The sequence below is a fragment of the Pelophylax lessonae genome (assembly GCF_965119305.1).
Source record: "Pelophylax lessonae genome assembly, chromosome: 4".
NCBI classification, from domain to species: domain Eukaryota; kingdom Metazoa; phylum Chordata; class Amphibia; order Anura; family Ranidae; genus Pelophylax; species Pelophylax lessonae.
Genome location: NC_138771.1, coordinates 497,225,857 through 497,253,412, shown reverse-complemented (window position 1 = coordinate 497,253,412; position 27,556 = coordinate 497,225,857). Strand labels below are relative to the sequence as shown.

At 43.2% G+C, this 27,556-nt stretch overlaps 1 protein-coding gene across 13 annotated transcripts in view; it reads left to right on the top strand.

Moving 5' to 3' along the window:
- ERC1 (ELKS/RAB6-interacting/CAST family member 1) overlaps window positions 1-27,556 on the top strand; it is a 468,899-nt gene that overhangs the window by 382,239 nt on the left and 59,104 nt on the right. For all 13 annotated transcript variants that reach the window (XM_082255729.1, XM_082255727.1, XM_082255726.1 and 10 more), the window contains one exon: window positions 15,164-15,311. In XM_082255729.1, coding sequence (XP_082111855.1) covers window positions 15,164-15,311 — 148 coding nt within the window. The remainder of the gene's footprint in view (window positions 1-15,163; window positions 15,312-27,556) is intronic.

The window sequence follows — 27,556 nt, the reverse complement described above, 5'->3', positions numbered from 1 at the left end:
CGACTGTTTTGTCCCAGCCCGGTCCAGCATTGGTTGGCCTATCAAGGCACTCACTACCCCGCGTCCATTGTAGGACCTGGGGGAAGGGTCCGACACCAGTCTATACGCACGTCCAGCTATGCAGTTTACAGTTATTCTGCTTTTGTGTATTACGTGTTGTGTTTAGAGCCTTTGCGAGAGGTCACAAGTCACTTGGTCAATGACGAAGCCATTGAAATGGCAAAACATGTAGGACCCCGGTGACCCCCTGCATCTCCTCGGTTTACACGAACGTAGTATTCACATGTACTTTCACTGTAACCTCTGTCTATGAATTTTGACCATGAACTTTTGGATACATATCCTGTATCTTTTTAATTCACAATGTTAATTAATAAAATTTAATATTTTTAATCTAATTTCTGTTTGCTCTGTCTGTGCCACAACCATACACCTATAAAGTCCCATCATTTTGGTGGTTTCATGGCTGGTTTTCCAGTCCACTGAACACCAGATTCTGCTTTTACATGTTTATACCAGGGATGTGGTGGACTTGGTTGGCCTAAGGTGTAACGCTGTCAGTCACCCAAATTCCATTTTTTGTCTGTATTGTAAATTTGTTGGTGAACAATCCATGGACCTTTCTAGATCGACCAGACCTTCTGGCGCATGGCTCAATCCTCCATCCTACATTACAATCGCTGGCTTTTGAAACCAGAATCCTGATAGGGGAGTCTCTGATGTGTTCATTCCTACACTGCTGAAGGCTAAGAAGGTCATTTCAAGGAAGGTTTAAAACAGGACTTGAAAGTCTCATGGGTCCTGGTGTGAGGCTTGGGGACTTTATCCTCGAAAATGTTATGGGCCACATAATGTCAATTCTCCTATCTGGGATTGGCCAGGAAGTGGCTTGTGTAAAATCAAGGGTCAATTTTCGGCCTCTGCATTCATTTTTCAGAAACCCATTACTTTGCATTGTTTAGTGCATGTCTTTTGTACAATGGGTCATGCATGTTTTTCCACCGGTTAAGACTCCGTTGGCTCCATGGGACCTCAACTTGGTACCCATAGGGATATTTCCCTAGTCCTTCTGACACAAAAGGTTTTTTTTTCTGGTTACCATTGCTTCATTTCGTAAAGTTTCAGAATTAGCTGCTCTTGTCTGTAAAGAAATGTTCCTGGTGATCCACTATGACAAGGTGCTTTTATGGCCTCAGCTGTCCATTCTACTTAAGGTGGTCTCTTCTTTCAATCTTAACTAGTATATTGCTTTACCTTCTTTCTATCGAGAACAATTAAGTACTGACCATGATACTTTGATATGCACGAACACCCAAATTTTCAGAGCAAGCTTTCAGGGTATACCCCCTTCTTCAAGGTCAAAGCAGTACTAATACGCAAAGTTTTAGCAGAATTTTAGGTAAGACAGTCTCTGAGGGGGTAAAAAAAGGTACAAACATAGAAAGCAATAGTAAATAAACTTGGTAGTTAGTGAGATTAAGCAGGGAGAGCCTGGATAATGATTTAGAAAACTGAGCTTAGGTCCACATTCACTACATTATCTTTTGTTTCAAATAGACCTAACTTTCTTAGTTCAAAAGTTTTTTTTTTTTTTTTTCCTGAGTAGTTTTGAAGTTCCCTTTTAAGAACCAAAACATTCATGTCTTCCATGGTGTTGTCTGGTTGTAAGAAATGATGTCCCACAGCTGTGCAGAATTCATCTTCCTTAATATCCCTAATGTTGTGTCTGTGTTAATTCTTGTTTGCAGTTTCTGTCCTATTAAGCCAACATTAGATTGGTTGTTTGCATTGGATGAGGTTCACAACAGTACTGGAGGTACAGGTGTATGATCCTGTAATATTTAATTTGTATTTGTGACACTTTTTAATTGATTCGGCTGCATATTTTGCTGTGTTTTTTGTTTCAAGATTTGGTTCTTTTATTTGTAACAATCAGAATGAAGTTTCCTGCTAATTAGTTTGTCTGAGGTTGGATGGTTGCTTGAAAAACATTATTGGGGGTTGTTGGAATATTTCTTTCAACGTTTCATCCTCTGTCATGATGGGTTGCAAATTTTCGATGATCTTTCTTATCCCTTCTAGTGCTAGATTATATGTGGTGACTCCTAGTCAGGTCAGCATGTTCACAAGGGATACTTTAGGATTCTGCATTGGATTTCAGGTCACTGATAGAAGGGAGTGTTGATGTTGTTTTGGTTTTATGTTGTTTGGGTTGTATCCAAAGGGTCTGCTCTTGGCAAAGCTTCTCGAGTATTTTCTTCTTCTTATTCACGGCAAGTATTTGCAGTCCTCTTTGTATAGTTTCTATTTAATTTTTAATTCAGTTAGAATTGGACGACCCAGTACTGCTAGGGTTTCAAAAACTGCTTTTGTTTACAAATTGTTATTCTTTAGCATACAGTTGGTGTATGAGGATGTCTTTCACTGCTGCATTTGCAAAGTCCAGGCCATAATATACACCTGAATATGCTGTGACCCAGAAGACAGAAATAAACATCCCAGAATACTAGCGGACTCCTTCCATAAGAAAGTTGGACAAGGACAAAACCATCAATACATGAACACAGCCCTGAAAACATACAAAGAGAAAAAAAAACACTGTATACCTCTGATAACTACATATAATCCAGCACTAGAAGGGATAAGAAAGATAATCGAAGATTTGCAACCAATCATAACAGAGGACAAAACCGTGAAAGAACTATTCCAATAGCCCTCAAATACTGGCTTTCAGGCAACCACCCAACCTCAGACTCACACATAAGTTCCCCCATAGAGGAGGTGCAGTGCAATTTACAGTGACTTTAATTTACACAGACACGCCATTCAGGAACATAAGGAAGATGATTTCTGCAGAGCTGTGTATTTCTTACAACCAGACCACTCCATGGAAGACATGAATATATTGGTTCTTGGAAGGAGCTTTAAAACCACACAGGAAAGGAAAACTTTTGAACTAATAATGATAATTCTATTTTACACAAAAGATAATGAACTAAACGTGGACCTTCCCTCAATTTTCTACATAATTTTTAAACAGTACCACTTACCTTATCCTGTATGCTGGGCGTATTTCTCAGTATCTGTTCCTCTTCTGCATATATGGATTCGCACAATAACGCTTCCCTTGTTCTGTATGCTGGGTGTAATTCTCAGTATCTGTTCTTATATATATACATACAGTATCTCACAAAAGTGAGTACACCCCTCACATTTTTGTAAATATTTTTATATCTTTTCATGTGACAACACTAAAGAAATTACACTTTGCTACAATGTAAAGTAGTGAGTGTACTGCTTGTATAACAGTGTACATTTGCTGTCCCCTCAAAATAACAAAACATTTCTAAACCGCTGGCAACAAAAGTGAGTACACCCCTAAGTGAAAATGTCCAAATTGGGCCCAATTAGCCATTTTAGCTCCCCGGTGTCATGTGACTCGTTAGTGTTACAAGGTCTCACCTGTGAATGGGGAGCAGGTGTGTTAAATTTGGTGTTATCGCTCTTACTCTCTCATACTGGTCACTGGACGTTCAATATGGCACCTCATGGCAAAGAACTCTCTGAGGATCTGAAAAAAGCATTGTTGCTCTTCATAAAGATGGCCTAGGCTATAGGAAGATTGCCTAGACCCTGAAACTGAGCTGCAACATGGTGGTCAAGACCATACAGCGATTTTGACCATGGCGAGGCCTGTTCTGGCCTCGCCATGGTCAAAAAAAGAAGTTGAGTGCACGTGCTCAGCTTCCGATCCAGAGGTTGTCTTTGGGAAATAGACATATCAGTGCTGCCAGCATTGCTGCAGAGGCTGAAGAGGTGGGGGGGTCAGCCTGTCAGTGCTCAGACCATACGCTGCACACTGCATCAAATTGGTCTGCATGGCTGTCATCCCAGAAGGAAACCTCTTCTAAAAATGATGCACAAGAAAGCTTGCAAACAGTTTGCTGAAGACAAACAGACTAAGGACCTGGATTACTGGAACCATGTCCTGTGACCTGATGAGACCAAGATAAACTTATTTGGTTCAGATGGCGTCAAGCATGTGTGGCAGCAACCAGGTGAGAAGTTCAAAGACAAGTGTGTCTTGCCTACAGTCAAGCATGGTGGTGGGAGTGTCATGGTCTGGGGGTGCATGAGTGCTGCCGGCACTGGGGACCTACAGTTCATTGAGGGAACCATGATTGTCAACATGTACTGTGAAATACTGAAGCAGAGCATGATCCTCTCCCTCCAGAGACTAGGCCGCAGGGCAGTATTCCAACATAACGACCCCAAACACACCTCCAAGACGACCACTACCTTGCTAAAGAAGCTGAGGGTAAAGGTGATGGACTGGCCAATCATGTCTCCAGACCTAAACCCTATTGAGCATCTGTGGGGCATCCTCAAATAGCAGGTGGAGGGGCGCAAGGTCTCCAACATCCGCCTGCTCCTTGATGTCATCATGGAGGAGTGGAAGAGGACTCCAGCGGCAACCTGTGAAGGTCTGGTGAACTCCATATCCAAGAGGGTTAAGGCAGTGCTAGAAAATAATGGTGGCCACAAAATATTGAGACTTTGGGCCAATTTTGACATTTCCACTTAGGGGTGTACTCACTTTTGTTGCCAGCGGTTTAGACAATAATGGCTGTGTGTTGAGTTTTTTGAGTTGACATCAAATTTACACTGTTATACAAGCTGTACACTCACTACTTTACATTGTGGCAAAGTGTAATTTCTTCAGTGTTGACACATAAAAAGGTATAATAAAATATTTACGGAAATGTGAGGGGTGTGTGTATGTATATATATATATATATATATATATATATATATATATATATATATATACATGCTGCACATCACTTTTCTCCTGTTCTGTATTCTGTATGTTGGATGTAATTCTTGGTATCTATTCTTATTCTGTATGTATAAAGGCTGCACAGTACCACTTCTCTTGTTCTGTTTGTTTGGTGTAGTTCTCTGTATCTCTTCCTTTACTGTAATTGTAGATGCTGCATGGAGCAGTATTAGTTGTTGTTCTGCATACTGTATATCCTCATCTGCGCAGTAGAACTTTTCTTGTTCTGACCGTGGGGTAGTATCCATTCTAAAGCTTGCTATAGATGGGTAGTCTTTTTTTTTTTTTTTTTTTTTTTCAGCTAGTGGGCAGGATTTCTCCATCTACACAAGCAAGATGGACGGAGGAATCCCCCACGGGACATTGTGTTCTGATAGCTTGACCCGGCGCTATTAGAATACACTGATCAGTGGCTGCAGCCACTGATCGACAAAAGTCTACTTATGTCAACCAGGAATGGCTACATGTTGATCGAAATTCGATCGATCCCTGCTGACCCAGGCAAGTTTAGATCCATCTGTGGTGAGCTTTAGCTTGTAAGTGTGAATGCTATGCAGTATCACTTTCCTAACTGAGCTGTCATTCATTATAGTCACCATCTTTTCTTATTCCGAGATGCTGAAGTTGAGGTTTCCTGGCATTCAGCATTAGAGACAGAGCAGAAGTTCAGTGAGCCCTGTACAACGATCAGTCACCCTCCAGTCTCCCATCCATCTCCTGTTCCACTCTCCCAGCCTCCAAGATATTTGCAGTGTAAATAAACGTGTTTGCGTAGACGGCAATTAACTTACTTTGGCCCCCTGGATTAACTTAGTGGGGAATGTTCCTGCAGCTGCCCAGCACTGTGTCTGTTCTCTGCAAACACTTTACTGGAGACAGCCAAACATTCACTGCGCCCACCTGCCGGGACAGCAGCCATCTTACTGTGTCACTTCCATATCATTCTGGTGCAGGCAATTGCAGCAACACCCCTGGGTCTATAGATGCATGCCACCATTGAGAGAGTTTGTGTCAGTCCTACAAAAGAAGCACTCATTGCTCACCTTCCCCATTTCTCTTAGATTGTCAGCATGACAATCAAATACCTAGCATTTTAAGTGCAGAGTCAACCCGCATACTGCTTTCCACGCACGTTTTCTATAAAGTGGATTTTGCATAGGAAACTGACATGAATTTAAAAAAAAAGTTCTGCACCCAAGTTTCCCCATGTGTCCTAAACACTAGGCAGGGATCACATAGTCTCTAAATATCAGGAGCATCGTAGGTTTTTACATCATTGGAAACTGATGAAATTTTTTTTTTCTTCAGCCAGACAAACATGATTATGTTTGAGAAGATTTAAGGGAACACTGCATACCATGTGTCTGTACTCATTGGCATGAAACCGCAACAACTAAAGCAAAACTTCAACAAAAAATGAAACCGGACAAAATGAATAGTTTGATTAAAGATGAACTACTAACAAAAACAGATTATGCTGCAATGTTCCCCCGCATCATTTATTTTTTTTTTGCCACTAGATGTCCTCAGTCTTGTGGCCAGCATCATTCAAGCCACTTCCTCTTAGCTAATGGGTGCTCAACCTGTGGCCCTCCAGCTGTTGCTGTATTACAAGTCCCATGAGGCATTGCAAGGCTGACAATTACAAGCATGACTCCCAAAGGCTGAGGCACAGAGAGAATTGTAGTTCTGAAATAGCTGGAAGGCCACAGGTTGAGCACACATGTCATAGGTTATCCTGGACCCGCCTACAACTGGAAAGTTAAAGAAGAAGCAGCGTAGCCATATCGAAGTTCCTTTCTTCGTCACTATTATCTCTCCTCCTATCAGCATACTTGTCAGCATATGACCTTATTGGCTCCTTGTGCTGCTTCTTCCTCTTACACTCCAGTTCCCCTGTGCATGCATTGCAAGAGGCTGATGCCAGGTCAGATTCAGGTAATTCCCCTGCTTGCATTTAAATAAAATACATTTCCTGGAGTTCAGGTTTAAGCACTGACAAATTAAAAAAAAAACATAACACTTTACATCAGATATTTTCTGTTCAGTGTTCAACAATTGTCTTTTAAACTTACTGAGACATAAGAGAATCAGCAGAACACAACTTTGTGTAGAACTGCTAAGCAGGAAGAAAAAAAATGCACATTAAATTATGTGCAATCACGGCTTCCCCCTCAAACACAGATAATTGCAAATGGTGTCTGGAGAGAGGATTTTTAAAGAAATAATAAATTAAGCCATTAAAACATCTACAGTATATCTAAAAAAAAAAAAAAAAAAAGACTATTTCCCTTTAAGATATTGTAAGAACATTATTTTTGTGCAAGCAGTTTGCTGGCCATGTGATCCGGCAGACAGCACAATGACCCCCGCCTGGGAAGGGTCAGTCAGCTGGGGTCTGAGGATTAATGTCCTGGATTCTGGGACTGGACCAGTGAAGCATCACTTTTCTGTGAGTGTCAGCTGTGGAATGCAGAGCTGCTGGGAAAAGAGGGGGGTATCCCGGAAAAGGGCTCACCCGGGATTGATGTAGGCAGAGGTCTGCCTGAAAGTTGGGAGGTAAACAGCTGGCCAGTGGCAGAACGGCTATAATTACCTGCAGGAGTCTGTAACTCTGTAGGCAGACAGGAGGATTAACAGACCATCAGAAAGATTTAGGCCCTGGATGTAATGGTGCAGGCAGGGATGTGTGGGGTCCCACTATATCATGTGACTCCACTTTCCATCTCTGTAACCTCCAGATAAACCTGCCAGTAATGGATGACTGGAATAAAAGGAGTCCAGCAGCTTTATATTGTGCAAAAAAGCATAGTGGCCTGTAATGTGTCTGTACTGCAGGCCATGCTGCCATATACTGCACTCGCGTGGCCTCTGCTGCTGGAAATTCTCCCTGCACTGGCAGTGTACTGTCATGTTTTACTTTGACTAATGTCATCTGTTGTTCTTTCTCTATTCCCTGGCCTATGTTGTTATCACTTACCATTCTTCCCATCTCCGGTCTGTATTCTCATATTTTTCCCTTCCTGCCAACTCTCATCTGTACTGTCATCCCTCACCCTTTTACCCCCTGATGGGGTCTGTACTGTCATTTCCTATCCTTCCTACTAGCTTTCATCTACACAGTAATGTATATCCGTTCTTACTAGCTCAGATCTATACAGTCATGTCTCTCCGTTCTTACTAGCTCCAATCTATACAGTCATGTCTCTCCGTTCTTACTAGCTCCAATCTATACAGTCATGTCTCTCCGTTCTTACTAGCTCCAATCTATATCCAATCTATAAAGTCATGTCTCTCCGTTCTTACTAGCTCCAATCTATAGTCATGTCTCTCCGTTCTTACTAGCTCCAATCTATACAGTCATGTGTCTCCGTTCTTACTAGCTCCAATCTACACAGTCATGTCTCTCCGTTCTTACTAGCTCCAATCTATACAGTCATGTCTCTCCGTTCTTACTAGCTCCAATCTATACAGTCAAGTCTCTCCGTTCTTACTAGCTCCAATCTATACAGTCACGTCTCTCCGTTCTTACTAGCTCCAATCTATACAGTCATGTCTCTCCGTTCTTACTAGCTCCAATCTATACAGTCATGTCTCTCCGTTCTTACTAGCTCCAATCTATACAGTCATGTCTCTCCGTTCTTACTAGCTCCAATCTATATCCAATCTATAAAGTCATGTCTCTCCGTTCTTACTAGCTCCAATCTATACAGTCCTGTCTCTCCGTTCTTACTAGCTCCAATCTATACAGTCATGTCTCTCCGTTCTTACTAGCTCCAATCTATACAGTCATGTCTTTCCGTTCTTACTAGCTCCAATCTATACAGTCATGTCTCTCCGTTCTTACTAGCTCCAATCTATACAGTCATGTCTCTCTGTTCTTACTAGCTCCAATCTATATCCAATCTATACAGTCATGTCTCTCCGTTCTTACTAGCTCCAATCTATACAGTCATGTCTCTCCGTTCTTACTAGCTCTAATCTATACAGTCATGTCTTTCCGTTCTTACTAGCTCCAATCTATACAGTCATGTCTCTCCGTTCTTACTAGCTCCAATCCATACAGTCATGTCTCTCCGTTCTTACTAGCTCCAATCCATACAGTCATGTCTCTCCGTTCTTACTAGCTCCAATCTATACTGTCATGTCTCCGTTCTTACTAGCTCCAATCTATACAGTCATGTCTCTCCGTTCTTACTAGCTCCAATCTATACTGTCATGTCTCCGTTCTTACTAGCTCCAATCTATACAGTCATGTCTCTCCATTCTTACTAGCTCCGATCTATACAGTCATGTCTCTCCGTTCTTACTAGCTCCGATCTATACAGTCATGTCTCTCCCTTCTTACTAGCTCCAATCTATACAGTCATGTCTCTCCATTCTTACTAGCTCCAATCTACACAGTCATGTCTCTCCGTTCTTACTAGCTCCAATCTATACAGTCATGTCTCTCCGTTCTTACTAGCTCCAATCTATACAGTCAAGTCTCTCCGTTCTTACTAGCTCCAATCTATACAGTTACGTCTCTCCATTCTTACTAGCTCCAATCTATACAGTCATGTCTCTCCGTTCTTACTAGCTCCAATCTATACAGTCATGTCTCTCCGTTCTTACTAGCTCCAATCTATACAGTCATTTCTCTCCGTTCTTACTAGCTCCAATCTATATCCAATCTATAGTCATGTCTCTCCGTTCTTACTAGCTCCAATCTATACAGTCATGTTTCTCCGTTCTTACTAGCTCCAATCTATACAGTCATGTCTCTCCGTTCTTACTAGCTCCAATCTATACAGTCATGTCTCTCCGTTCTTACTAGCTCCAATCCATACAGTCATGTCTCTCTGTTCTTACTAGCTCCAATCTATACAGTCACGTCTCTCCGTTCTTACTAGCTCCAATCTATACAGTCATGTCTCTCCGTTCTTACTAGCTCCAATCTATACAGTCATGTCTCTCCATTCTTACTAGCTCCAATCTATACAGTCATGTCTCTCCGTTCTTACTAGCTCCAATCTATACAGTCATGTCTCTCCGTTCTTACTAGCTCCAATCTATACAGTCATTTCTCTCCGTTCTTACTAGCTCCTTTCTATACAGTCACGTCTCTCTGTTCTTACTAGCTCCTTTCTATACAGTCACGTCTCTCTGTTCTTACTAGCTCCGATCTATACAGTCATATCTCTCTGTTCTTACTAGCTCTGATCTATACAGTCATGTCTCTCTGTTCTTACTAGCTCCGATCTATACAGTCATGTCTCTCCGTTCTTACTAGCTCCGTTCTATACAGTCATGTCTCTCCGTTCTTACTAGCTCCTTTCTATACAGTCACGTCTCTCTGTTCTTACTAGCTCCGATCTATACAGTCATATCTCTCTGTTCTTACTAGCTCTGATCTATACAGTCATGTCTCTCTGTTCTTACTAGCTCCGATCTATACAGTCATGTCTCTCCGTTCTTACTAGCTCCGTTCTATACAGTCATGTCTCTCCGTTCTTACTAGCTTCTTTCTATACAGTCACGTCTCTCTGTTCTTACTAGCTCCGATCTATACAGTCATATCTCTCTGTTCTTACTAGCTCTGATCTATACAGTCATGTCTCTCTGTTCTTACTAGCTCCGATCTATACAGTCCTGTCTCTCCGTTACTTGCTCCAATCTGTACAGTCATGTCTCTCCTTTCTTACTAGCTCCGATCTCTACTGTCTTCTTATACCCTTTCTCTCAGCTCTGGTCTTTACTGTCAATTCTCACCATTCTTACCTGCCCTTGGTCTGTACTGTCATTCTCACCTCTCCTACCTCTTCTGGTCTGTTATCTCTCATTCTTCCTCTGAGCTCTGGTCTGTGCTTTCATCTAGTGTTCTGTCCCTCTGATCTTGTCTGTACCAACACTTATGAACTTGCTTTTGTGCCCAGATCTGTACTGTCATCTATCATCTTTGCTGCGTTTTCTAGTCTGTACTGTTCTACTGTCATCTATAGCCCTGCTTGTCTACTCTTATCTGTACTGTCATCTGTCATTCTACCTCTTTTTCTGCATATACTGTTTAGTACCCTGACTCCAATCTCTGACTTGCCCTGTCATTTTTTTGTCCTTTTCCCCATCTCTGATCTGTACATTCTTTCTGCTATCGCCCTGTAGTGTTAGCCTTCCTTCTATTCCAGGCCTTTGCTATATTTTGTGTACCTCCTCTAGTCTGTACTGTCACCATGCCTTCCTTTTTCCAGCCTGCACAGGCGTGCGCAGGGGGTGTGCCTGGTAATGATCAACTGATATCGGTTTTTCGTTGCCGATACCGATATTTTGGCCATTGCATATCGGTATCGGCCGATATTTTGAACATTTAAAATTTTGCAAAATAAACACAATTTTCGACACAAATCTGTTACTGAACTTGTTAATGTTTGTTTATTAACATTTATAACTCTGCAGTCAGTGCAAATTAAACTGCTAGAAAAAAGCTAGACAACAACAAACAGCTGGACAGTGGTTTGGAGGAGTCACTACTGCTGCAGTAGTGTACTCACTGCAATGATTTTAAATCACTACTGCAGTCAGTGCAAATTCAACTGCTAGAAAAAACGCTAGACAAAAACAAACAGCTAGACCATGGATTGGAGGAGTCAGTGGACTACTGCTGCAGTAGTGCACTCACTGTGACTGCAGTGATTTTAAATCACTAACTGCAGTCAGTGCAAAACTGCTAGGAAATAAGCTAGACAGTGGGGAGTCAGTGGACTACTGCTGCAGTTGTACACTCACTAACTGCAATCATTTTAAATCACTACTGCACTGACTTAAAATTATTGCAGCAGTGAGTGGCGCACTACTGCAGCAGTAGTCCACTGACTCCAATCCACTGCGCTGCAGTCAGTGAAATACTGCTATAAAAAAAGCTAGATAGTGGAATGGAGTGTAGTGGACACTAGCACTGTACTACTACACTTTCAATACTCCCAGTTAAGTAGAACAATATTATGTTCTACTTAATAATGATACATATTCGCCAGCACACCAGTCTTTGATAACGCCCAGTGGGTGGGCGAAACGCGTTGACGCACTTCCGGTACAGCATCTACGTAGTCGTCACTTCCGGTTTAGCTTCCTGGATTGGCCTGGAACGCACGCCAACAGCGGTGTCCGCGACTGATTGGAGTCACTTTACTGCCCATATTTTGTCATGGTTTGTGAGTATATTTTTTTAATTGAAGAAATAAACTTTGTAAAAAACGTACTTCACTATATATGGTCTTTTATCTACGTTATTGGGCCCATGGAGTAACCTTGGACCACATTTGAATAAGAATACTTGGAATAACCTGGCATTAGTCAGCAGTCCTGGTGCAGTGTCTTATCCCAGTGGTTACAGGCTTTAATGATCCGTTTTTCTGGTGAGTGGGGAACCTGGAGGGGTCACACATCACCTGGAGCACCTTCATTTTTTTCCGTCTGCACTGGAGCACTTGGCACTTTATTGGTTAATTCATATGACTGCACTTTATCACATTTATTGTACTTATTTTAAATTGATGTGGTTAATATTTTTTATCACATTGCACACCATCTTTTATAATATTTTATTTTTAGTATATATTTGTATTTATTGTTTTATGCTAGCGCTGTTTAATATTTAGGTTACATACACTGTCTAGGTTTTAAGGTCACCCATGCTCCGGCCCTTTTCAACAATATCATGAAGGGGAGGGGCTTAGTTATTATACTTATTTTGAGTATATTCCCTTAAAGCATGTTATACAGCACAGTGCTTTGCTGTGTAATTTGGCCCCTTCTATCACCTACAATACCTGGCTGATCCTGCCTGGCTTTGTCCTCCCCTCTGTAAACTGACCTCGGTATACCATGGCTGCTAAGCCCTGGCACCGTGGTCAGTTTACGTGCCTCCATCATCCGCAGCCCTCCTGTCCTCCTCTGTCCTCTCTCTCCCCCTCCCTCCCTGCCTGTCTGCTCCTGTGTCAGTGCCCACACCCCCTCCTCTCCTGCTGCTGTAGTTTCATTTAAAGTTTCCTGTCCACAGTCTGTTTAATAATCCTGTGTGCCCCTGTGTCTGTTTTTATAAAAATAAGCCATTCTTTACAAGTATAGAGTGCCACTCGCCGCTCACGTGATCGGCCACCTCTCTCCTCTTCCCCCTCCTCCTCCCCTCCCAACTGACATCAGTGAGGAATCCTTGGCCCCACCCGCTGCAGGCAGCTGTCAGCCGGAGAGAGGAGAGAGCCGACGGGTCACGTGAGCGGCGCTCGGCCCTCTAAAAACTGGTAAAGAACAGCTTATTTTTTTAAAACCCAGACACACAGGCACACATGAGTATTAAACAGAACAGACAGGATGGTATAAAGTGGGTTAACAACCACTTAAAAGGGGAAGTTGAGATTCCAGGGGGGGGGCATTTGCCTCCCCTTACCCCTACCTGCGGATGCCCATGACGTCACGGCAATATCGGTAACCACCAGGGCCGATTCCGATTTGCCTCCCCTTACCCCTACCTGCGGATGCCCATGACGTCACAGCAATATCGGTAACCACCAGGGCCGATTCCGATATATCGGGGAAATTGCATATCGGCCCTTGATATATCGGCCGTGCCGATAATCGGTCGATCCCTAGTGCATGGGCACACCCTAATCACTACGTGCGTTGCAGATTCTGATACTGCCTGGACTTCCCTGTGTTGCCCCCACCCGCTCCGCAGAGCTGCTGACTCACCTTCTGTCCTCCCAGCTGCTGTGGGGGATGTTTCAGGATGGAGAGCGGGGGAAGGGACTAGTAAATATGTAATTTTCCGGCCCCTTCCTTTTCTAAATGAACACACTCACTCACTGTGTCCATTCATAACTGAAGCATAGTAAACTGTGTTTACTTTACTTCAATTTGTAAGTGAACAGGAAGCCGCTCAGCACAGAGCACTTCCTATTCATTCACTGTCCAGTGTAGCTGAGCCTGCAGAGAAAGGCATGTGTGTTTGAGCTTTTGGGGTGCACACGCTAATGCAGTAGGCTTTGCACACCTATGCCAGCCTGTATTCTTGACTCCTCATTTTACTCCAGCAGAGAACTACTTCATACCGGTCATTGAATTATGCGTGTTACGACCTACATTCTGACATGTTTGAGCACCTTTCAGTTTTGTGAATAAAGTATTGCACGGTGTGTTGAAGAATTGGAGTGCAGGTTTAACAGTTATCAATGTGATAAGTCTTAAAAAGAAAAAAACATTCACACAGTGTGTGCAGACATTGGCAGTAAGGATTTTTCTGTGACATTCAAAAGAAACATTGGCATTCAAGCATTTTATGTATGGTCAGTTTAGTAGAACAGTTGATTGGATATTTTCCCAGCTGTTCTTCATTATCTGCTTGAGATAGTGTTAGGATCTCTGCATCATCTTAAATGTGCACTCCCAGGGCAAGATTATGTGTTCATGCCGATTATTTAAAATTAGTTTGGTTATCGGATTGTGTGTGAATGCCCATCCACCATCTTAGAGTCTCAGGCAGTCTAACTGGTATCAGAGGGTGTAAAATTCTAGGCTATGTTCTCATTTCTTCCTGTCTCGTCTGATAGATGTTACTGGTACCAAGTTTCACAGACTTTCTGGTAACACTGAGCTGCTGTGGGGAATTGACGTCCTCCAGGCCCTTCAGCCTGTTAACACTCCGCTTGCAGAGGTCAGAGCCCCACTTAACATAGTTTATTTTCCAGTGCTGGGTCCTTTTTCTGAGACTCTTGATACTGCCGCTGTCTGCCCCTCCTTCTAACCTTCCAGTGCTGTCCATTCTAACAATAAGGAAGAAAGTTGTCAGCTCCGCTACCCAATACATTTTTTTTAAGTGGATTACTAGTACATTTTTTTTAGGGAAATTTTCAAACACTAGCATACTATTATTGAACATGTAGGAAAAGCCATGAAGATTTCATTAAATATTTACTATTTTGATGGCCATATATGTGACAATACAGTTGTTCAGCCTTAATTTTCATTTGAATTCCCCAAATCAAAATCAGAATAAAATCAAATTAATTATCCATGATATGAGTTGAAGAAACCTCAAATAGAATGTGGGGGAAATTCATGTTGCTTTCTTTTATATTGCTTGAGGGGATCCTCGATCATATGCTGGTATATGGGTTAGATCTGGATGGTGTAACCAGGGGTTTTTCTAGGGCAACAGCATACAACTGAAGTGGACAAGTGATTCATCTTGCATCTCTTTTTAGAGTACATCATTTTTGTTTTGGCATGACGTACACCACTTTAACTCGGGCTAATTTTTTAACGCTGGACCATTTTTTAAATTCCCTACAGGCAGGAAGCCCTCCTTGCCGCCATCAGCGAAAAGGATGCCAACATTGCATTGCTGGAGCTTTCATCCTCCAGGAAGAAGAAGACACAAGAAGAAGTAGCATCTTTGAAGAGGGAAAAGGACAGACTTGTTCAGCAGCTCAAACAGCAGGTGAGAAATCTTTCTCTAAATGTTTATAAAATAATATGATGGTTAAAGAGGTTGCTATTGAAAATGGTGCCGTTCTGAGAAAGAAGGGTGGCTAGGGCCTCCCTGCCAAATATCCAGTGTCAATCTGCAGCCTTTCACCTTGTATCTTGCTACAAAGTTACAGTGTTGCAGTTTGATCACTGTGGGAGAGGAAAATAAGGAAATGCTTCCTCCTGTCTGCAGCAGACTGATGACATCATCTCAGTCTAGGCAAAGTCACTGGCTGGAGACCAAAAGTACTTTTCTAATGATAAAAGGTGGAGCTTTTATGAAAAATGATGTTGTTGCTGTATATTGTGTCTTGTCCGGAATTTATTCATATAGATATGCAAAGTTACTGAAAGGTCCACAAATATCTGAGACCCATCGTAGTGTAACAACCTGACCCTGCAGGGTGATGCTGCTATTTGTCCAAAGCAGGACTGGCATTTTACAGATCTGCAGCACTCTCGGCATTCTGTCACCTCTTGTAACCCTCTCCTGGCACAGTGTGAGCACTGACGCTCTGCAGCTCATGAATCAGCAGCCAAGGCTGCCTGTGCCAGTCAGTTTAGTTTTATGCTGGCAGTAGTCTGTGTGTGATGGGGATGTGAGCCAGGGTGTGTGACATTTTGCAGACTGCCTGGTGACATCAGAAGGAATGGCTTCCAGCTCTTCTCTGCTCACACACAGAGTCAGATCTCATTTGGATTTAAGCTCTGGAGAGCAGCCATTTGCTTGTGCTTTATGTTTAAAACCAACTGCCATACTGTCCCTTACCTCTGTGTACTTGTGCTAACTTATTCTAGCCATACATTGTTAGAATTTTGGTTAATTATTGTAAATTAAGCAACATTCTAACCATAAGTGGCCCTGTTGGCTGCTGGTGCTGCCCAGAGCAACATACTTTGATTGAAAAAATCAAAGATGCTGGGCAGAAAATTGTCAACTGAACAGAAACTGCAGTCATTGTCTGGGTATTCTCAGCCTCATTGTGAGCTGTCAGAATACAACAGTTGGCAGAGGAGATTCGTCCTTCCATGCTGTTTACCGTTGATGGAGGGATCAAGAGATTTTTCGCTTTCAACCCACTGAGCTGATCAACAGAAATCTAAGTGTGTATGGCCAGCTTTACCAAGCTGCCCTGACATCTCTCTGATGTTATCGATCTAACAGCAGGAATAATAAACGCAATAGAGCATAAAGTATGACTCCAGCCAAACAGCTTACAGGTAAAATGCATATATGTCATTTATTACATCACTTGTAATACTGTTTATATAGTCTTGTGATTTACACACTCCACGTTGCATGTATGCAGCTACAAGTGTTGTCCCCTTACATGTTCACACACAACCCAGAGCCTATGCTGTCCTGCTTCCTTAGCACTCCCCAAAAAACAGATTTTCTCTCCCTCTTCTTCCTTTTGTGGCATTGGGAAAGGAAGTTAGGGGAAATCTCCCCAGTGGGGCACCTGACAGGGGGTTAAAACCCTCCTTTATGCTATCCAAAATTGATAGAAAAAAAGTTTTGCCTTCAGTTTTACTAGGTAATCTGTCATGGGAGAAACATGTGGGGTGCTTTTGCTTGCTTGTGCTTCCAAATATACTGGCTGTCGTGCAGACCAATGTAGGGAAAAGCATCATATGTTACCTTTTGCTCCCCCACTGCTTCAAGCTACAAGCTCTAGTCGAGCCAAGTACCCAGGGCTAAGGAGTCTCCCACCTTCTTGTGATATTGCTGGGTTAGTCAGTGTTGCCACATTCTCCTGCATAACCAGATTCACTGGGTATTTGTGTCGCTCCCAGTGGCTGAATGGAGCAGCAGCTGAGGGCAGGAGAGAAAAGTAAGTGTTCCTCAGGAGGGGGGACTTTAAAGCGGAACTGTTGCTTTGCCCTTCATGAGCATGCCAAAGGTTTGCTTTAAATACTTTCAGTCACTGACCATGAACATGTATGCATATACTGTAAGACATCCCTACTCTATTAACGATTTCCTGGTCTGTGTGCTAGAGAACAATTTAACTGTCATTCTTTCGCTTCCACTGGTACATTCTAAGCAAACAAATTTTGTGTTATCCTGATGCTGCCTGGGCTGGCCCACTTTGGGTCTCTGGAGAGGGAAGGGAGGGCCTGTGTCACACCCCAGGCAGAGAAATTTGAGAGGCAACACCACATAGAATCAAAATTTCCTGTTTATAATTCCAAATACTGAGTCATACATTAGTGATGGGGGTTCCGCTTTCAACGAAAGATTCTTTTCTCCAGCATTATACCAAGCTGGAGGAAAGTGGTCAGGATCCAGGGAAAAGGTGAGCTGCATGGCTTTAAGCTGTTAAAGAACTGCAACTCCCAGCAAGCCACAAGGCGAGAGTAGGAAGTTATTAAATTGGAACTGTAACAAGGAGGAAGCACTTTAGACCCTGTCCTCCATGAACTGGCAATCTAAGATCCTTATCTCGCATACATACATACACACACAGGCACATTTAGACAGGAGCCAATTATCCTGTTAGCAAGTATTGGAGTGTGGAAGGAAACCGGAGTAACTACATACCCAGAATCAAGCACAGGGAGAACATGCAAACTCCATGCAAATAGTGTTGAATTTAAACCGAGGACCACTGTGCTGGAAGGCAGAAATGATAACCAGTAAGTCACTGGGCTGTCCACTTATCTTAGTTTACTGACTTCTAGTACTGACAAGTTCATGCTCCCCATTAGTGCCACTAACATCTTCTCCACTGCTTCTTCTGCATGACGTTTTCTATTTTGGGCATCCAATAATAATGTGCATGTATTATCCCAGCACCTGACTCCATTCTCAGCATCTTACAGGTAGTGAGAATGGAAGGAAAGAGTACATTTCTGGCAGAAGGGAAAGAATTTTATGGCAGAAGATACACACAAAGCCTCTTTTACTAAAAAACTGCTTCATGCCAGTTATATTTTTTAGACTTTAGTTCCACTTTAAAGAGGACTTGATCTGTGGAAGCTATTCCAAAAAAGGCACAGTCGCCAGTTTTAACTGTGCTCTCCCTGCAGATGATTTTTTTCCAATTAAAGCGGAGTTCCATACATTTTTTAAAATTTAGTTTTATCCAAATGGCCATCCGCAGTGCATTTCTAAATAGATAATATATATATATTTTTAATGTCTAAATACCCTATTTTGATCTGCGAACACGGCTCTCCTGGTCCCAGCTGCCTAGGTGATGTCTTCATAAGGCGATTCCAATGGGCTCCTGGGTTATCGGCGTCATCTATCCCAGGAGTCCATGGGAATCGCCTAATGAAGAAACTGCGCTCTGCAGTGTCATTACTGCGCAGGCAGGAGATCGGGAGGTGCATGCTGGGTAGCCAGCTGCACCGAATCCCAGAAATAAACACAAGCGGGCTTCAGATACCCACAACCTCAATGGCCCCCTGCCTGCTTCCGAGATCAGGTAAGATTTTATTGATTTAAAAGAAAGAAAACAAAAATAATAACATTTTTAAAATTGTAAAGTAGAAGCTCGAACGATCCCAGCGGAGCATTTAAAAAAAAATTGATTATGGGGACTGGAACTCCACTTTAATTAATTACAGTGCCTTATTCAGAGCTCTGTCTTTGTATGCAAGCATCTTGGTAGAGGCAGGGCTTTGCTTCATCGTGTCAGCTCCTCCCCTGATTACTTTTGATCTAATGACTCATAGGGCAATGATCAAGCTTAAGCAGAAGGGTTTTGGGTATGCGAGTGCTTTCTCTTAAAAATACTGGTTTGAGGGGCTTTGTAAACCTAAATATTGCAGTACTCCTAAAACTAAATTACTTCAGCATGTGTGCTTTATACATCATTTTGTAAGAAGCAGTCTAATGATTATTGTGCAATTCCCTTTCTATAAACTTTACTAAGAAAAAAAAGCAGCAGGAGAGTTAAATAAAGCACAGAGATCCTTGCATTGCAGATCTTCAGAAACAGCTTCCTCTCCAGGAAGGAGAACTTTATGGCATCACCAAATCCAACTCCTCATATAGTGAGACTAGCAGCCAGAGGCAGCAGTGCCCTAGTTCATCCCACACTGCAGATTTACAGCTATGAGGCTACAGAAGAGTGCCTAGTATCAGAAAATGCACTGATGTTTTTTAAGAGGAATGCAATACAATATATCTTTCAGGGTACATTTTCATTCTGAGCTCAGATCCACTTTAGAAAGGCCTATTACAAAAAATGTAAAGGCTCTAATCGGTGTAGTTGCGATTTAGCCTTGAAAACTCATTGAAAAGAAGTGGCTTAGCAACAGGGTAAGACAGCTAGTCAAAGTTTTTTTCTCCTTCCTTACAAAAGTGAAAAAACTCCTTAGCTAGACAGCCTCAGTGAATAATTGGATTTACACAACCCCAATTGCAAACGTGTACACCCAATTAAGTGAACCTAATTTTCATACAATATGTTTAGATAGCAGCGCTGAGATAGAAAATTTGAAAATGTCAGAGTCTGCGATTGTAGGAGAAATATACGTGCATCATTTCTATGGCAGCTAATACCGTAACCCTGTAGAAATGATTCTGTCCAGACCCCTCCGCCCTAAACTCTCATTCTATTTCCGGAATAATGACAAGGTATGTTTAAAATAGAATGACTGGAGGGACCTTGCTGGAGAGAGAAGTAAAGCTGGCCATACACTGATGGTTGTTATTTTTTATTTTGTTCAGTCTGCTGACTGAATGGGGAAAAAAAAAAAAAAAACGGTTCCACCAGCCATACAAACAAGGTAGATGGAGGATTCCTTACTGACGGAATATGGCATTAGGACAGCGGCACCTGCAGCTATCAGAATACACTGATCAGCAGCTGCAGCCGCTGATCAAGTAAAGTTTACCAGCATGTCCCAAGTGGGCCATACACTAAGTGGAATTCGCTAGCACCTCACCACTCCTGTGACCTGTGTGACAGCTTTATACTGTAAGTTTTCCCTTGCTTTATGCGGCTGAGCACAACAATGGGGGGATTGAAAGCTTAGAGGTACAGAGTCAAACACCTGATAGAGGGCATAATGTGAATCCTCGAAGAAAACAGCTGAAGGAGAGCATAGCAAGAAGCCCATGGCAAGCAGTGTAAAGAATGTAAACAATATATGTATACTGCAGTCTTTTTATATATATATATATATATATATATATATATATATATTTACTTTTTTTTTTTCTTTAACAAATACATCCATTTCTTAGTAAAACTTTGTACGTTCTGTAAATACAACAAAAAAATACTCTGTTCTCAGATGACTCTCCAGGTCCTCTGTGAGTTCAGTCCCTGTAGTTCAATTCTTGATTAGGAGCTGGAGGCTTCACACTGGCTTGGATCTCCTCCCGCATTCCTCTATGCTGCCGGTCCAGATGTTCCGTCTCTGGTCTCTCCTGGTGAAAACATCTGTGTAATTTCTCTGTCATCAGGCCTGGACCTCCCCAATCTGTAACCTCTTCTTTGTCACCTGCTGCTCCCCACAGCGTCTCACTCTTTCACAGTCCCTAGGCTGGTGGCTCGCCAGAGTCAGATCTGGTCATCTTCCGCTGCCTTTGACTCTGTCCTGCTGCTGGCTTTTGGCTGTCTGGAGTGAGGCAAACATTCATCTTGTGTTAGGGTCACAGGTAACACTCTGAAAACCTGCGACCGACTGACCGCTCTGCGACCGACTGACCGCTCTGCGACCGACTGACCGCTCTGCGACCGACTGACCGCTCTGCGACCGACTGACCGCTCTGCGACTGTCTGACTGTGCTCTGCGACTGACTGACTGTGTTCTGTGACCGACCGACTGGTGAAGATCTTTGGACGGGTGAGTATCCTTGCGACTGGTGAGTATCTTTGCGACTGGTGAGTATCTCTGCGACTGGTGAGTATCTCTGCGACTGGTGAGTATCTCTGCGACTGGTGAGTATCTCTGCGACTGGTGAGTATCTCTGCGACTGGTGAGTATCTCTGCGACTGGTGAGTATCTTTGCGACTGGTGAGTATTTCTGCGACTGGTGAGTATCTTTGCGTCTGAGGTATCTTTGCGACTGGTAAGTGAGTGTTGTGCAACTGAGTGTCAAGTGAGTGAAGCGGAACACCAGAGGGTGAGAAGGTAGCGTTAGGAAGCCAGGAAATAGCCACATAGGATAGACTTAAATTACTGAATCCCCATTAGATTAGATAGTAGGTACAATGCCCGGCGGGTGTGGAGATGCGACTCGGTGTACATCTTGTAATATGTATGCGTTCCTCAGACATGTGATCGAGGGCGAATACATATGCGCAAGATGTAAGCACGTTGTTTCCCTGGAAGCTCAGGTCCTGAATCTAGGGAAGCAGCTGGCAACACTGAGACGAATGTCCATACCGGAGGAGAGCCAGGATTGTACCAGTCAGGTGCAGGCAGGGGTCTGCACAGAGGTGGGCGGAGTATTGGAGGTGCAGGCATCAGAGCAGTTTAGAGGGGTGACAGTTAGGAGGGGTAGAAGGGAACAAGGCAAGGAGGCTGATCCTGGGCTGGAGCACCCCAATAGATACGCCCCGTTGTGTGATGTTGGGGAAACCAGTCAGGGACCAGCATTGCTGGAGCAGAGCGACGCCCCTAGCTGCCAGGGGAAGAACTCCTCCAGTAAGGCCGGGAGAAAGGGAAAGGAAAGACAGGTGCTGGTGGTAGGGGACTCAATTATTAGAAGGGCAGACAGTGTAATCTGTGACAAAGACCGTGTGTGCCGAACAGTCTGTTGTTTGCCGGGCGCTCGGGTTCGGCACATCGCAGATCGGGTGGACAGATTATTGGGTGGGGCTGGGGAAGACCCAGCTGTCATGGTACACGTGGGTACCAATGACATAGGCAGAGGAAGACGGAGAGTCCTAAATGATTTCAGGGACTTAGGCGCTAAGTTGAGGACTAGGACCTCCAAGGTAGTATTTTCCGAAATACTACCTGTACCTCGAGCCACACCAGAGAGGCAGCGGGAGATTAGGGAAGTTAACGAGTGGCTGAGGAGCTGGTGTAGTAAGGAGGGTTTCGGGTTCCTGGAGAACTGGGCTGACTTCTCAGTCGGTCACCGGCTCTTTGGTAGGGACGGATTGCACCTAAATGGGGTGGGTGCAGCCGTACTGGGTGCAAGGATGGCCAAAAAGTTAGAGGGGCTTTTAAACTAGGGAATGGGGGGGAGGGTACAGATGTAGAGTTAGCCAGTGGAAAGCAAGTTTCAGAGGGCAGATATGGGGGCATTAGCAGTAGGGTGTTCGGAGCTCCTAAACCCAGGGTGGGTATGGGGAAAAATCAAGAGAGCAGCCTAAAAACATCAAATGAAGATAAATGTAACCGATCAAAATTAAGAGGGTTGTATGCCAATGCCAGAAGCCTGGCCAACAAGATGGGAGAGCTGGAGCTGCTGATGTTTGAGGAGGACTTAGATTTTGTGGGGATAACTGAGACTTGGTTTGACAGCTCTCATGATTGGATGGCGACCATTCAGGGGTATTCCCTTTATCGCAGAGATAGAGAAGGTAAAAAAGGGGGAGGGGTATGTCTGTATATTAAGAACAGTGTACAGGTAAATATGAGGGATGATATTAATAATGGAGCTAAGGACGAGGCAGAATCCCTATGGGTAGAGCTTCAAAGGGAAGGCACGGCGGGGAAGGTAATATTGGGCGTATGCTATAGACCCCCCAACCAGAGGGAGGAGGGTGAGGCGGACCTCCTTTTACAGATAGGATTGGCAGCAAGGATGGGAAACATCATTATAATGGGGGACTTTAATTATCCAGATATAGACTGGGCAGAAGGAACCGCGCACTCAGCCAAGGCTAGGCAGTTCCTAAATGTTTTGCAGGACAATTTTATGGGTCAGATGGTGAATGCACCGACAAGAAACAATGCGGTACTTGACCTACTGATTACCAACAATACAGACCTGATCACGGATATAGAAATACGGGACAACTTAGGAAACAGTGACCATAGGTCAATAAGTTTTAGTATTAATTACAGTAATAGGAAGCAGAGGGGTAACATAAGAACACTGAATTTCAAGAGCCAATTTCCCTAAACTGCGCTCGCTGCTAGAAAATATCAATTGGGATAGAACCCTGGGAACAAAGAACACGGGGGAAAAATGGGAGCGCTTCAAGAGCATACTAAACAGGGGGATTGGCCAGTGCATTCCAAAGGGAAATAAATTTAAAAGAGCAAAAATAAACCCTGGATGGCTAAACTCCAACATAAAAATGTATATTAGTGCTAAAGAAAAGGCCTTCAAAAAATACAAGACTGAGGGGTCATTGGCAGCATTTAAGCATTACAAAGAGTGTAATAAGAAATGTAAAGACGAAATCAGGGCGGCTAAAATAGAACACGTGAGACATATAGCGGAGGAGAGTAAAAAGAACCCCAAGAAGTTCTTTAAGTATATAAACAGTAGGAAAGCGAGGCCAGAACACATTGGCCCCATAAAAGATGACAAAGGAAATATGGCCACTGAGGACAAAGAAAAGGCGGAAGTGTTAAATAATTTCTTCTCTTCAGTCTTCACAAAAGAATCGGGGGGCTACACAAACCCAGCTTGTAAGGCCGAACTAAATAATACACCTCAGGAAGTGCCGCCATGGCTAACAGAGGATAGACTTAGAGCTAAACTAGAGAAACTTAACATAAATAAATCCCCGGGACCGGATGGCTTGCACCCGAGGGTTCTTAATGAGCTCAGCCAGGTGATTGCCAGACCATTATTCTTGATCTTTAAGGATAGTTTACAGACGGGTATGGTGCCAGCTGAGTGGAAAAAAGCCAACGTGGTACCAATATTTAAGAAGGGGCCGAGATATATCCCGGGTAACTATAGGCCGGTCAGCCTAACATCTGTAGTCTGCAAAATTTTGGAGGGGATGTTAAGGGACCACATACAAGACTTTAGTAATGAAAACGGTATTATAAGTAGTAATCAGCATGGATTTATGAAAAATCGTTCCTGCCAAACCAATCTATTAACCTTCTACGATGAAGTGAGCAGCCACCTAGATAAAGGTAAGCCTGTGGATGTGGTGTATCTGGACTTTGCAAAGGCCTTTGACACCGTTCCCCACAAACGATTACTGTACAAACTAAGGAAGGTAGGTATGGATCATAAGGTGAGTACCTGGATAGAGAACTGGCTCCAGGGGAGAGTACAGAGGGTGGTGATTAATGGGGAGTACTCGGATTGGGCGGGTGTGGAAAGTGGGGTCCCCCAGGGTTCTGTCCTGGGACCAATCCTGTTTAATTTGTTCATAAATGATCTAGAGGAGGGGATATCTAGTACAATCTCAGTATTTGCAGATGATACTAAACTAGGCATGCCAATATCTTCTATGCAGGATGTGGAAACCTTGCAAGCAGACCTGAACAAAATAACGGGGTGGGCAACTACATGGCAGATGAGGTTTAATGTTGATAAATGTAAAGTAATGCACTTGGGGGCCAGAAACCAGAAAGCAAGCTACTCACTAGGGGGGGAACCTCTGGGTGAGTCTAGGATGGAAAAGGACTTGGGGGTACTGGTAGACAACAAGCTTGGCAGTGGCATGCAATGCCAAGCCGCCGCAAGCAAAGCCAACAGAATACTGGGATGTATAAAAAAGGGGATTCACTCCAGAAATAAAGAGATTATTCTCCCACTCTACAAGACTCTGGTCCGGCCACATCTGGAGTATGCTGTCCAGTTCTGGGCACCGGTCCTCAGAAAGGATGTGCTGGAATTGGAGAAAGTCCAGAGAAGGGCAACAAAAATAATTAGGGGAATGGAGGACATCAGCTATGAGGAAAGACTACAAGCACTGAACCTTTTCTCTCTGGAGAAAAGACGATTGAGGGGGGATATGATATCAATGTACAAATACTGTACTGGTGACCCGAGCATAAGGAACAAACTATTCAGAGATAGGAGATACAATAAGACACGTGGCCACTCACTAAAACTTGAGGAAAGGCGGTTTAACCTTAAAGTGCGTAAGGGGTTCTTCACTGTAAGAACGGTAAGGATGTGGAATTCTCTTCCACAAGCAGTCGTATCAGCAGGGAGCATTGATAGTTTCAAAAAACTATTAGATGGACACCTTAAAGACCACAACATACAGGGGTATACAATGTACGGTTAAAGCAAACACACACACACATCATAGGTTGAACTGGATGGACTGATGTCTTTTTTCAACCTCACTAACTATGTAACTATGTAACTATATCAACCCTGCCTAAAGCTGGCCATGCACCAGTAGAGTTTCATTTGAAAATGTTTGTTTAAAGTAGAAGTCCACCTTAACACTAAAATCCCTGCATCTACAGACATCCACAATCTAACACTAACCTATCTAGCCCTGTAAAGAAGAAATCAGTATACATACATACATACCTTTTTTTAAGCCGATCCGACCGAATCCCACACTGAGCGGTCAGCTGCGGCTTTGCTGTGGAGGCGGGTGCAGAGGACACATCCGACAACGGAAGCCTCATAGTAAGTCTATGGGTGACGTCACTCCCTGTTCATTTCACAGCCATTGTGGGCTGTGTCCTGTGCAGAGCTTCTGCTGCTGGAGACCAGATCGGAACGGCTTCAAAAAAGGTGTGCATAGTTTCGTTTTTACAGGGCTAGATAGGTTAGTGTTAGATCGTTGATGTCTATAGATGCAGGGATTTTAGGGTGGACTTACCCTTTAAGGATTGTTAGTTTAATTTCTAATGGTTAGTTGGGTCAAATCGGCCTTCATTTTCAAGCATAGTGATGAAAATATTCGAATGAACAGGAAGGAAGCTTTTTCTAAAATGTAAGAAATTCTGTGAATGGGATATTTCGGGGTTTTTTTTCATAATATATTGACACCTATTCCTTACATCTGGGCTTATATTAATATAGCAGGTCTGGATGAATTTTTTAAGGAATTTTGAAAGAAATTAGTTGACTCAATGATAGCAGGAAAGAACAGTGGTGCTGGTGCTCAAAATTTTTTTTGGGGGGGCGCAGAAAGAAAAATCTAATAAGCATTGCTTTGCAGCCAAAAACTGTAAAAAAATTGCGTGACTTTGAGGTCACACAAGTGTGAAAGGGGCCTTCAGTAATCAAGGTATAGTGTGCCCCCTTCAATGCAGAGTGACTACAGCGTGCCCCCTTTCAATGCAGAAAGACCAGCTTGCCCCTTTTCAATGCACAGTGACCAGCGTGCCCCCCTTTCAATACAGAGTGACCAGCGTGACCCCTTTCAATGCACAGTGACCAGCGTGACCCCTTTCAATGCACAGTGACCAGCAGGAGTGGACATTTTCCTGGCATCAGTGGGAGTAAACATCACCACCTTTGGTATTAGGGGGAGGAATAGTGTCCCATCAATGGTGCCCCATTGTTGGTGTCTATTGGCAGAATAGTATTTCGTATCAGTGGGGAGGAATAGTGCCCAAAGGGCCACATCTGGCTCCCGGGCCGTAGTTTGGATAACAATGTTCTATACTATCAGCAGAAAGACTTTCTGAAGTTGTCGGCATAAAAGCTCTGTAACCAGAACTGGACTCTCTTCACCAATACATATAGGAACTACTTTGGTGATGCATACCACTGTCTATAAATGATAGCTTTGTACCGACAACCAAAAGGATATGTGTAAAGATAAATTAATTTAGCCAAAACATTATTGTTAAAGAAAAACAATCTAGTTTTGGATGAACATTAAACACATCCATTTCTGCAAAAATTCGGACATCTTCAAGGAAGAGAGTATTCCCATCCGACCTTGTCTTTCAGAATTCTGCCGTTACCTTCTCATATCACTATCTCAGTGTTTGCTTACAGAGATTTCCAGGGCTCAGCAATAACTAATCAATCTACGTTACAAGTACAGTACACAAGTACAAGTACAGTACACATAATAATCACACTTGTTGGAAAAAGGCCACAATTACTAAGGTGACATCATTTCACAAGTCTATGATCAGGAGGCCTCCAAGATGATGGATGAGCTCGTAACTAGCGTCATTGGTTCCATGCAGGAAAAATCTGCCCGGTTACAGAACATCTTCAGGCAAATATATAAGAACACCCCACTTGTCCTTGTTTGTCTTTCTTCAAAAAAACATAAAAGCATGCCAGTTTAGTTGAGTTCGTTTATATCTCTGTGTTTGCCAAACACAAGATAGATGCAATCAGGTTTCAGTGAGAGTGTGTGCCTACAGGCACGAGAGATATCAGGGTGGACTTCA